Here is a 13,883-nt window from a genome sequence, read left to right on the forward strand (position 1 = left end):
TTATAAAATGGTCCTCTAACTATAGAGTACTATTTTATTGAGTCCATCGACTATTAAAAGTTATAAAATGATCACTCGACTATTCATTATGTTCCAAGCTCATTATTTTCTGTTAAAAAATAACTATCTTATGAGTTAGATGTTAACATGATGACTTAGATTTAACAATCACTTAAGATTTTAAGATCGAATTTTATCATATCATAATCAATAGGTTAACATTCAGCTCGGATTGTCGTTGACATTTTAATGAAAAATGACGAGTTTGGAACATAATGATCAGTCGGATAAGCATTTTATAACTTTTAATAGCAGGGAGGTTGAACAAAGCATTGCCTTATAGTTGAGGGATAATTTGTATAATTTACCCTACATTTTACTATTTTAGGAAGTTGAATAAAGTTTTAAACATTTTAATTTATAAAAATAAATATATAATATATTTCAAATATATTTTATATAAAAACAAAATAATATCTTTAGGATCAAATAATAAATTTTTGTTCAGTTCTTTAAAAATTATATTAAATAAAAAATTATGTTAACTATCAAACATCTCCAAATATAGGATGCCTTTGTTCTGAAAGGAAATATCTTGTTTAATAAATATATAGTATTAATAGAATTCAAAAAATGGAAAATAGAAGTAAAGCGAGGAAATGCGTGCGGACTAGAGAGAATCAGATGCCTTAAATTTGTGTTGGTCCCTTTATACTTGCCCTTCCATCCCCCTTTTTAAATTTTCTTCATCTAAAGATTTTATTCAACCTCGTAGCTCCCAAGCTCGCCAACGCCTTCGAAACAAACAACGATTAAAGAGGAGAGACCATGACAGATCAGCTTACGGACGACCAGATCTCTGAGTTCAAGGAGGCCTTTAGCCTCTTTGACAAGGATGGAGATGGTCCTTTCTCGAATCTCTCTCTTTATTATATTGATGTTTTTCGTTTTTTCTTAAATACGGTTTATTCAGCTCTGGCTCGCAGAACTAAGAATTGCTTTAGTTTCTGATACTTAGCTTTAGCTTTAGTTTTTTTTTCTTTATTTAATTTTGCCATCGTTCTTTTTTGTGATTTGATTGATGTGACGGATCTAGGTTCCGATTCATGAATTTACGATTTTCTATCGATTTAAATGTCACTTCCGTTCTTTTTTCTTATATCGGTCGACTCATTGACTTCGATTATTTGATCTGTTAGACTTGGATGTTTATATGTTCAAACATGAGCTGCCTATGTCGTCATTTTATACTGTGATTTGTGTGTAATTTATGTATAAGATTAAGATTGCCATTCTGCTGATTTGATTTGATCTTTTTATTTAATCTTGATTTAGTTTTGTATTTTCTGTGTGATATTTTATTATGAGTATCGAAGCTTCCTTAGTTTTCATTTCACTTTCATTGAACCTGCATTTTCTACCTATATTGAAACATGGAATCATTAGTGATCTACAGAGATGCCTATCGGTCATAAAATCATTGACATGAATATTTCATCAAGGAAATAAGCTTTTATGTTTGTTGTAAGTTTGCATGACAGTTAAAAATCTAGAATCTAAATGTGTACGGCGTTGCCAAGTCCCAGAAGTTCGACACTAGTGGCTTGTTTGGTTGGTTAATTTTGTGATCTGTATTGCTCAAGCTCGTCATAATATTATGTTTGGTGCTTTTGCTTGAAGAATACCTGATAGTTGATCACCAGAATACATAAATGGACTCTCATTTCTTACTTTTTTGTGCAATTACATTGTTTGATATTATTATACGATCCATGGGTTATCAAACATTTGATTGCTGAAGCTTGTACATTTGAAAATTATCAGACACTAGATTTTTGTTGCTCAATAAGTTCGACTAATGCACTGCTGCCTACATCCCAGTGAACTATCACAATCAATTGTTCTTATTTGATTTCGCGAAGTATTTTGGCAGGCATTTATGGTGTTTGAAAGGTTTGAAAATCATCAGCTATATTTTAACATAAAATGTTATGGTGCCTTTTTTTGTCTTCTTCGATTCGTTTTAATGTTTGCCTTCTTTTTTTTACGGCCAGCTGTATTTACTAGTGTTGCTTGTTTCTCAACCAATGTTGCTTATTCGTTGCATTTATTTGCATCCTTGATTCAGGTTGCATTACTACCAAGGAGTTGGGGACTGTGATGAGATCACTTGGACAGAATCCTACCGAGGCGGAACTTCAAGATATGATTAATGAAGTTGATGCTGATGGAAATGGGACCATTGATTTTCCCGAATTCCTTAACCTGATGGCAAGGAAGATGAAGGATACTGATTCTGAGGAGGAGCTTAAAGAAGCTTTCAGGGTGTTTGACAAGGACCAGAATGGTTTCATATCTGCTGCTGAGCTTCGCCATGTAATGACAAATCTCGGTGAGAAGCTTACAGACGAGGAAGTTGATGAGATGATTCGTGAAGCTGACGTTGACGGTGATGGACAGATCAACTATGAAGAGTTCGTCAAAGTTATGATGGCCAAGTAAGACCTCTCCAATCATAACCAAGATCCAATAATGGGTAAAAAAAGGGATCAGGGCAGATAAGTCTGCTAAGATTTCTCTTTATAACTATAGGACATCTATGTTTCCTGTCACTTAGCTTTTGTTGCTTTGCTGTCTGTTTCTTTGTTTGCATTATTTCATGGACTGTACCATATATCCTACTTGTTTGCTCTTGTGTTATTTTTTGTCCATTGGTGTCTGGGTTGCGTCTTATTTATCTTTAATAATTTGGTGTTTTCTTTTTGTTCTCGTTGCCATGGAACCTAAAACCATTTGAAAAGATTCATTGTTATTGCTTATCGTTGGGAATTTTGAAGAGCAAGAAGGTTAAGTTCCCGACTGCTAGGGTTGGCCAAATTTCAATTTAGTTATCTTCAACTTTTAAATAATTAAAATTTTGCAATTTTGTCCTTTACAAAATTGGTTTATTCAGTATACGCCATTTTTATACTCTTCTATATAATAATCCACGTTTTTATTATATGCTGGTTGAAACATTGTTTACTAAGGATTTATGTCTTCTATTTTTATTTTGGTCTAAATGAGGTGAATAATTTCGATTTACGCAACAAATAATACACATGAGTTTTAAAATAAATTTATAGATTTAAATTTAGGTATTACAGAAATTAGACAGATGAAACAAAAATTCTAATTAGATAATATGCAAAGAATTCAAAATCCAAATAATAGACCACTAGAAGTCGAAGTTCAATTTCGAGCCCACCTGAAAAATGATTGCGAAACAACTATATGGGATATTCGGTGCACTGACAAACATGATCCTCGAATCGCCGGCTGCTGTCGGCTTTTCTTATTCACTCCAACTACAACAATGCTGGCTATACGACCACGGCGATCGACACATACACTTTTCTTGTCAACTGGTTAGTGAGGGTCACTCGGTATGAAAACAGGGACATTTTCATCGCCCGGGAGAACTACGGCGGTCATTACTTCCCTCAGTTGGCTTCCATATTCTCTACAACAATGAACGCGAGTCGAACTATCATAAACCTCGAAGGAACCGCCGTCTCCATCGATGCATCCTCAGTGAGGTTTGGGGTCTGAGATAAACAGATAAAACATTTGCGAGAAGGGCGAAAATAGCAAAGATATCCGTTGTTAGCATAAGGTCAAATTTGTGCAATGCACCCAAGAACTGTACTATTGCTGTTTCCGAATCATTCCCATGTCTCACTTTGTCATAGGACAGTATCAACTTTGCTCATTTGTTTTTAGCATCAAATATGTGATCTTCAAGGAACAATTATCCAGAGGTGCATCTAGATGCGTTTAAACTGGCAGCCGGATGAATCCATTCCTTTTCTAAGGCCATTGTCTGCAAAGATAAGTCACAAGATAAACATTGCCAGGTATGTACATGATCAAAACCAGACAAAAAATTGGCTCTATAGTGCAGCAAAAGCTTTCGCCCGTTTCGTATCCAACTAGAATGAAATGGAACACCAACTCTGCTTTATCAGTTTAGAATACATAAATGACCATTCTGAAAAACTAGAACAAGATGATGTATCGGGATGCTTTTTAAAAAAATTATAATAATTTTTGTGGACTCACTCTTCGGTATTCAGGGATTGCAGGGTGAGAAGGATTAGACGTTGAAGAATCAATGAATGAGTAAATACAAGTGACATGACCCTCATGGTATACAATATAAAATATGGAATAATATTTCACAAATCCCAAATGCAAGCAGTCATGGACCTAGGACACGCTTATATGTAGTGTAGTACTTGACTTCGATGACAATGCAGTAGCACTTAAATCAGAAATTAACAATGGTTGAGACGGAACTTCCAGCAGGTATAACACCCCTGTTGCTGGCAACTCAAGCAAAGCATTAGCTGACTCCATACTAGGAAGCCGTCTACTCATTTCGTGGCCGGTGCGCTGAATAACAATCTAAAAACCAAGAAACAAATCGCCTCTTAACACAATTAGTGGTCCAAGTAACTTCACCACCGTAACTACCACCGGAGCAAGTAGAGTCCCACTTCTGAAGCACCTATTTTTCCTCCAGATTTTAAAACTGCTGCATCTTTCTGAATGTCTCATCCCTGCAAAACAGATGCTTGCTTGAACTTTCGAATAACAGAAAGCATGGAAATTTGAAGTTATTTCAAATAAGCTACACAAGTTGCAAAGAAAAATGTTAGAAACTACACACAGATAGACAACACAGTCAAGTTCATTGTATTCTGCTTGTTCTCTATTTTTCTATCTTGCCATGGACATACAAAGTCAGGTGAGAAGCCAGGAAAGCTTAGCTTCATTCCTATTCCCCAGCAAGCTATAGGCCATTAAGTTTTACAAGGGCTGTCTGCATGTCAAAATACAACCATAAAATCATTTCTAACTGCACAGGGCCAAAACCACAAACCCAAATAGGACTTATCTAGAATGTATGAACCACCTTACCTGTATTCACACATTAAGAGTGCTTAAATAAGGTACACTTCTCCAACTGACAACTTTTGGCTGTTTGGCAATAAACTTACCTATTAATTACTTCCAGAGGGCTGTAAATAACAAAATACTGACAGCGAACACAACATATTGTTTCAGTCTTGTGAATCTTTGATTCAGTTGTTGTAACAACTAACAAGGAATTTGAGGAAGAAACATGACAGTAAAAATTTATTATAGCGTCGGGATGATTAGGAGCAGAAAAAGGAACGATGAGGCAGCGGAGGGGAGAGGAAAGCGGGCGGATAGATGGAGTTTATGTTATGATACCACTGGACGAATATCAACGCCTTTGCACTCCTTGTTTCAACTTCCAATTAGCCTTAGCCTGTTCAATGTCCTCAACCTGGACAACTGCATCGGGTATTGGACCTGAGGAGTAAAAAGAATGCAAAATGGAGAATAAGTTGTGTTAAACAATATGCTGAGAGCCCGAGAGTAGTTAAGTCCAAGGATTTAAATAGCGTTCACAGTAGTGATTTTGGACACGTCGCATTTATCGTGATTGCGGATATAAGAAATGTCATCACAGTCACTATGAGTGTCAAGGTCGTAAACTTTTTTTAAAAATTTTACTTAACTTTTCTTAAAACATAATAATTATAATTACAATTATAAGGAATCATTTTTAATTGTTTTTAAAATGTGAAAATAACATATATATATATATATATATAATATAGTTTAATCAAACTTTAAAAACCTAGCAATAAGATAAAATAATTAATTAATGATGACATTGTAAATACATTATTATTTAAATTACTAAAATTAAGAGTAAATTAAATAAAAATGAAAGTTTACATTGTAAGTTAAGGATTAAATTATAATTCTAAAAAGTAAGAGGGATGACAAATTAATTTATCCCCTAAAAATATATTTTAAAACTTATTTAAAGAAAAACTGAAAAATGGGGGTGTAAGTGGAACGGTCTCTCTCTCTCTCTCTATATATATATATATATTTATATTGAATTGATAACCCAAACATATTGAAAAATCTAGAAGCTCTTGATTCTCTCCAAGTGTCTGTTTCTTGAGCTTTTCCTTCTTTATAAGAAAAAATAGGTTCGAGGATGAGATGATAATATCAGCCTTCTTAGGTTTTGGTAACCGATGCTCATTCTAAAAACTCTATCGAGCCCTTTCATTTTTCCAGAGAATTTCGTTAAATGGTCGTGCATGTTCATAAGTGGTGGTTACATGCTATTTGGTGATGATGAATGCAAAAAAAAAAATCATCTTTTTTAAGTCTTTTTTTCAGTAGCGGTGGAATAGCACTAATAACTCTATGTTATCAGCGTTATATGCATTGCCCGTTAAATTACGACACGACGAATCGCTATCTACATGAATCTACCACCGATCATTAAAATCATCAACATTAATTTCAAACAACGATGCTATAACGTTTGCGGTCCGTGATTTAAAACCCTAGCTAAATCCTAAAAGCACGACATAAACATATTGCTGAAAGAAAAGGCTAAACCTCCAATTGTCACATATGAAACAATTCTAGGAGTCACTGTGACACCAAACCCATCATTCCCGGCTCTTTATTCAGTTCTTACAGGTAGAGTACGTCTGCTTCCAATGATTTCGTAATAATATTGTGGGTTATAAAATTTATTGAATATCCACTTCTGCTTCCAACAAGTGACATCTAAACTTTAGTTTGAATTCACATACGCAATAATCAACATGCAAACTTCGAGCTTGACAAAACCAAACTATAGTAATTGAAGTATTCAAATGAAGACTTCAGATTCAGAAAATTTTCGTAAAATCGTTGAGATATTGTTGGGGAAATTTTCGTCAAACTTGAAAATGCACTAAACCCTAAACTCTAAATCTTAAACTAACAAAGAGAGAATGACACTAAACGAAAACTCAAAAAAACACAAGAGGGCTTTATTCTTCAAGGAACAAATGAATTTATTTTTAAACGAATTTCAGACGCAAATGTTTGATAATTTTTACTCTTTTATATCGCACTCATGTTGTCTGCGCTTTTATACCTTTAGGACATGATTTTGTTCAACTCACATCTATTTTTTTTCTATAAATAAATTCATATATTTCTTCAAAAATAAAAAATAATACGTTATTATATTTCCTATAAGTTTCTTTTAATATCCTTTCCTCTCCATTAAATAAGACCGTCTCTACTACTGCATTTTTAAATTCGACGGAACCTTCCTCAATAATGCACTAGCAATCCTGCAAACCAACTTTGGCCTTCATTTAAATACTCTATTTGTCCTAGTTCTGTGATATACCAACAATCTTGCCACGTTTTCAAGTAATTCATCGGAATTCCAAGTAGAATCCAAACAGTTCTTGTTTCCTTGCCGACATATAGATCTTGAGATTGAGTTCTAACAGTTGAGTCTTAAAAGCACGATTTAAACACATATTACAGGAAGAAAAGGTTAACCTCCGGTTATCACATATGTAACAGCTCTCGGAGTCACCGAAACACCAACCCCATCATTCCCGGCTCTTGATGCAGTTACTAAAGGGTACTCACCGGGGCCACCCGACGCAATCCATCCTGCGAAGCATTATATACGCGCAAAAGAATCATAAGTTAGTTCGTACCAACTTCCTTCCATTAGGTTTTAAACGCAGGGAAAGATGTTTTATAACAGAAATGAAACCTCATCCACAATTCCTAATGCCCTGGTTTTTAAACTACATCCGAATGGAAAACCAAATATATATGAATCGGAGTTCAACCGATCAATCAATATATACAGAAAGCTAACCAACACCCGAGTGCCTACTCAAACTATACCACTATAAACATCAATCAAAGCATAATAACAGTACTCATTTAGACTTTTCTCAAGACTAGTATCATTTAAAAAGAATATCAACTTATTGCCGAACTTAGCGTATGAACCACGATATTAGTCAAATAATACCACAACATAGAAAGTGGAACCTAATTATACCAGCTTAATGCTCCCATACTCAGTCTTGTGGTTCTTCCATTACTTGGACAACAAAAATTAATCAAAAATCATAGGATTAATGAAAACAGATGTTTAAATTTACTGATAAAAACTCGATAATATTACAAACCAAATTTCGATGATAACACCAACCCATTCACGAAAAGGGGATCTAAATTCCACTTTATTTACCCAAACATAGACATGTCAACCTTACAGACAAGGGGGGGAGAGAGAGAGAGTATGCCTTTGCGAGTTTTAACCAGAAATGTCAATGGCTTTAACATCAGGTTTCTTCACTTCCACCTTTGGAACAGTGACTGTGAGAACCCCATTCTCCATGGAAGCCTTGACTTGATCCATCTTCACATTCTCCGGCAACCTAAACCTCCTCGAGAAGCTCCCACTGCTCCTCTCCACACGGTGCCAAGTGTCATTCTTGTCTTCCTTCTCTATCTTCCTCTCACCACTGATTTGAAGCACCTTATCATCTTCAACCTCAACTTTCACTTCCTCTTTCTTAAGCCCGGGAAGATCAGCCTTGAAGACGTGAGCTTCAGGGGTCTCCTTCCAGTCGATGCGAGTGTTCACAAAAGCAGAGGTTTCAGAGGAACTTGTCGCGAGGGAAGAAGGGAAAGAGAAGTCCTTGAACGGATCCCAAACATCAAGAGAGAAAGGATCGAAGACGCTGCTCCCTCGGTTGCCAAAGAAACTTGGTATCATCGCCATTTCTGTTGCACGATCGAAACAAGGATCAACCAAAAACTCAGCTAATGAAAAACCTCGAAGATTTTGAGAGCTCTGCAGAGAATCCAAATCTTTTTTCCCGATGTTGGGGAACCATGACATGTTGGGCATTTATAGAAAAGCTGAAGAGGAATCTAGTATTTTCCCCAACTTTCCTTTATTGTATTTTGGGCCTCAAATCTATCAAAATATTTCACGAACGTTACAGAATTCTCTTGAATCATCTGGATCCTACTTCTGTTCAAATTGGCCCCACGTCCAATTTCTTAGCTTATATTGAAAAAGTAGAGGCTTTAGTAATTGGCAATATTAGCGTCAGTTTGGTTTTAGAATATAAGTTATTTTCATTTTCTTAAAAAATAAAAAATGTTAAAAAATATGTTTAATTGTAAAATTAAAAAATAATTTATAAAAATTAAAATAAAATGAGTGAAAATATGAAAAATAACAAAAAGAAGTTTTCAGTATTTTCGTTAAAATTATTTTGAAAATTTGAAAAATATGAAACACGAGCTTTAGATTTTAACTTAATTTACATGAATTTAAATATTTTTAACAACAATTTTTTAACTTAATTTTATCTGAAACCTTTAAACTTTTACAAAAAGATAATATGATCCCTAATTTTTTTAGACTCAATGTGGTCTTTAAATTAATTTTTAATAATTTAATTTTTAATAATTTAATTTTTAATAATTTAATTTTTAATATCTTTATATTTAATATATTAAATATATTTATGATTGTTTATATTTTATATTTAAAATTCAAATAATTTCTTAACTTTTTTTAAAAAAATTAAATAGGTTCTCAAACTTTCTAAAAAAAATTAATTAGTCCTTCAAACTTAGTAAAATAAACAAAATAAAATCATCTATCACATCATCATCTATCGTGTACTGTCACAATAACATATTGAACTATCACATCAACATTCTAGACTGTCATGTATGCTTTTTTGAATTGTAATGTAAGCATTGTGACGGTAAATGTTCGATTTTGTTGGTTAGAGGGTTATATTGTTTTTTTTCAGTTTAAGGGTTACATTTAGTATAAAAAGTTATAGGGTTACGTTAGTTTTTTTATAAAAAAATTTGAGGGCCACTAAACCGACCGGGTCGTGTTTTTTTTAAATCAGGTTTGGGTCAGGTCGGATTTTTTAAATATGATGTTCAGGTCTGGTCGGATTTGGGTTTAGGGTGAAAAATACTCGATCGGACTCGACCCAGGAAAAAAAATAATTTTACCTCATATATTTAGGAATAATTACAAAAATAATCCTCTCTACATATTTTTTCAATAAAATCATTATTTTTATTAAATAAAAATAATATTTTTATTATTATTTTAGGTCGGGTCGAATAGGGTTCAGATTTTATCTAAAAAAATGATCAGGTAGAGGGTATATATTTCTCAAGTCGGGTCAGGTAGAAGATGTAAATTTTTTTGGTCGAGTCGAGTTGGCCGAAACCCGACCCATGTCCATCCCTAACTACATACATAATTGTTTAGACTCAAAACCTTTAAAAAGAATAATATTCTCTTTTACTACTGAAATAGTCAAATAAATTCTATCGACACTCGATTTTTTTTTCCTTTCTAGATAACTTATTTTTTTCCTAATTGGGCTTAATATGATCATAATCAAATCCAATCAACCCTAATAAGTTATCTAAGCGATCGGCTAATCTGAAACTATGGTGAAATGTCAACAGATGAAATTCAATACCTTGATCGTATGAATCAAAAACATATATCATTACCTGAATCTTTATATTCGGATTTGAAGTGAAATAATTAATTAAACTCATAAAACTAATTGGTATGATCATTATAGACTATCATTGATTATTATAGTATTTACGTAATAGTTAAATGTATTAGTCTACATATAAATATTGATGGGATAGAAGAATTTAATTGATGTTTTTTATAAAATTTGATAATTTATGTATAGGGTTAAGATTCACTTACATCCAATGTAAAATTAATTATTTTATTTTTTAGGAACGTTAGATAAGGAAAAATCAAAGGTTGAGATTAATTTATTATTTTATTTTTTGTGAATATCTTCTCACCATTTTTTATTTTTAATTTCATCCTTTAATTTTTTTATCTGACGATTTTAAAAAATATAAAATTATTTATTTTATTAAATGTAATATGATCCTCTCTATATATATACACATAAACTCTTTTATTACTGCTAAGGTGTTATACTTTTTATCGAGAAAATTTCCTTTATGACTGAATGGATTTTCTTTTTCTAACTTTAAAAGTTATATATGTACGTAAATTTATTATTATAAAATTAAAATATTAATAATTACTACAAAATAAAATAATGAAAGATTAAAATAATATGATTATGGTATCATGATGATTTATTGTTTTAGAGGTAATATTATTTGAATTAATATTATTCAAAATAGATGTTGTTCTCTAATATTAACATATTACTTTTAAATTTATACACTTAAAAGAGAAAGTTGAAATTAAATTTACATTGTTTTTTTTAAGAAAGTTGATATGGCGCTACGTGAGGTAAGGCGCGCCCCTACAGTGCGTTTTACGTTGACAGGGACACACGTGTCTAAAGCGCAACCCCTGGGACGCGTCTTACGACACGTAGGGCCTGACCCACGCTTCTCAATTATCACATTCTCAATTATTAGACATGCATAATGCAAGGCGCGGTCCATTTATCCCGACCTCTCGGCTTTAAAGCATCATCTCTCGGTTATAAATAACTCTCTTTGTAAACTCTCTTACAATTCCCTCTCAACCGATAAATTAATACAACAATCATTTCAACCAGTAAATAACACTCGACAATCCTCTTATATTTAATTCAGAAGTTCGATCGATCTTTCATTATAAGGTAACTTTGTTATAATATTTTTTTATTATGATTATTTGAAAAAAAATATTATAGTAATTGTTTTCAATTAATTTCTGTGCCAGTTCAAGGGGAAAGCGGGAGCATACGTCGAAATATTTTTGCGGTGCATGTAATAATATAAAATTATATTATTTAAATTATTTACGTTTATGTGTAAAAAAATTATTGTGTTATATTTTCGTTCATATATTATTTATTTAATTATGTTTGTTTCAATTGTTTTTTTTTTGCAGATATAATATTGTCGCACTTTTAAACTCTAAGAATGACGACTTTCAGCTATTGTTTATTATGATGGAGAAATTCGAGAAGATGAAACTGGCGTTGTTTTCTTATCAAATGAGCGTGTTAAAATATTATTCAAGAGAAATATAACTCTTGAGGAGCTGATAATGAAGATTTCGAAGAAGGTTCATGTTGGAAGTAGTAGAAGAATGTCGTCGTTGCAGTATAAATTTCCAACATCATTGTTGCCATTAACTTATACAACGTTCGAACTATCGAACAATGATGATGTTGAAATGATGGTTGATTCTCAAAGTAATTATTCAGACGTCGATATTGAGATGTATGCAAAGTTTGTTCAAGTGTGTGTTGTTCGAGGTCAGTCATTAAGCTCCCACTATGGACTGGATGAACAAGTTGATCAAGTTGACAGCTCGACTACAATAATGTGTAATGATTTTAACGCCATAATGGGAAATCCGCATCATGATGTTGTCACATCAACTTTAATGGGGAGACATTCATCCGTAATTCCTTACGATATGTACCGAGGTGGGTCCACGAACAATCCATATGGCAACATCGCGTCCAGTTCAAGGGGAAGGCATTCATCTGCAAATTTCTTTGACCTTAATATGAAAATGTCATCGACGCAACAATCTGTGTAGTTTCCATTTGACACGATGACTTCAAGCTCCAGGGGGAGCCATTCGACTGCGAGCTTTTTCGATCTCAATGTCGATATGCCTTCTAGTTCAAGGGGAAGACGTGCAAGTAGTAGGTTATTCGACCTAAATGTGGAGAGCATGAAGGAACCATCATCTCCACCAGAAGAACCGCTTCGTGAGCCTGGTGCGGATGGTGCTGAGACTGGACTATTAATTCACTTAGAATCACCGCAATTCAACTTCGATGATGATGATAATGAAGATGAAGTTCCATTAAATGTGGCACAAATTGACCCTCCAGCACACATGCATGAAGCTGATTATGGTGCAATGTACGGGCCAGAATTTGTGAATATGCCTCATCTCGGTAACTATGGATATTAATCATCAATAAATAATGGTGAGTTATGTAACACCCCCAACCCGTATCCGATCCGGATACGAGTCCGAAGTGTCACATTGACTTTTCAAACATTTATTCGTATAAAATAGTGAGTAATTTAAAAACTTTGATAACATTTAACTTATTCAAAACGTTTACAAAATATATATCAGAGTTCATACAATTTATGTCTTTAGACTACATGCCAACTACACTCTATATACAGTACCTATATTTTCTGATCTGACATTTGGTAAGGAAAACTGACCTGTCTTGCTCCGCATTACTCTTTACTCTTCTCGAAACCTACGTGTGAAACAATCACACGCTAAGTCGAAGACTTAGTGAGGCATAACAACTTATAATGCACTTTATAACATATATCAATACATGCATGTTCTGTTCTATCATGTTATATCAATTCCATACATTCTTCGTATCATATAAAATCATATCAGATCAATTGCAGTAAATCCATACATACACATAATTCATCATTAACAGTTTATCATGTAATCACATACTTTTATGGTTAACCTTTTCAATCAAACACTATACACACACAACATCATATCATTTCTATAACATTTATCATACCACTAACATATATTTGTTCATATCTCTGGATTAGCCCATGTACATATGTGAGAACTATCGATATGTGAGTCTATAGAGGTTGTGCACTAATGCTGTCACCACAGCTCGTATAATTGCACCGAAGTGCCGCGTAGAATTGCACCGTAGTGCCATATAAAAATGTCCATAAGGACCACATATTATTCCTTAAGAATCATATACATATACTAGGGATCAAGTATGTGTCTTTCAAGACTTCACACATGTTCCACAGAATATATATATATCCCGAAGGACTGCGTAGAATTGCACCGTAGTGCCATATAATGATGTCCATAAGGACCACATATTATTCCTTAAGAATCATACACATATACTAGGGATCAAGTATGTGTCTTTCAAGACTTCACACATGTT

At 33.4% G+C, this 13,883-nt stretch overlaps 2 protein-coding genes across 2 annotated transcripts; one reads left to right on the plus strand and one right to left on the minus strand.

Moving 5' to 3' along the window:
- The first annotated feature begins 695 nt into the window (after positions 1 to 695).
- LOC120183303 (calmodulin-7-like) lies at positions 696 to 2,700 on the plus strand. Its single transcript, XM_039188026.1, has 2 exons — positions 696 to 904; positions 2,129 to 2,700. Exons 1-2 carry the CDS (start codon positions 829 to 831, stop codon positions 2,500 to 2,502), a joined length of 450 nt encoding a protein of 149 aa, XP_039043957.1. The 5' UTR covers positions 696 to 828; the 3' UTR covers positions 2,503 to 2,700.
- A 4,632-nt stretch (positions 2,701 to 7,332) lies between these two features.
- LOC120183307 (17.3 kDa class I heat shock protein-like) lies at positions 7,333 to 8,807 on the minus strand. The gene is made up of 2 exons (XM_039188029.1): positions 8,214 to 8,807; positions 7,333 to 7,563 (listed from the first exon to the last, which is right to left on the minus strand). The coding sequence occupies exon 1, from the start codon at positions 8,693 to 8,695 to the stop codon at positions 8,225 to 8,227; it is 471 nt and encodes a 156-aa protein (XP_039043960.1). The 5' UTR covers positions 8,696 to 8,807; the 3' UTR covers positions 7,333 to 7,563; positions 8,214 to 8,224.
- Positions 8,808 to 13,883: the final 5,076 nt, after the last annotated feature.

Source organism: Hibiscus syriacus, unplaced genomic scaffold (genome assembly GCF_006381635.1).
Source record: "Hibiscus syriacus cultivar Baekdansim isolate YM2019G1 unplaced genomic scaffold, ASM638163v2 tig00112746_pilon, whole genome shotgun sequence".
NCBI lineage: Eukaryota > Viridiplantae > Streptophyta > Magnoliopsida > Malvales > Malvaceae > Hibiscus > Hibiscus syriacus.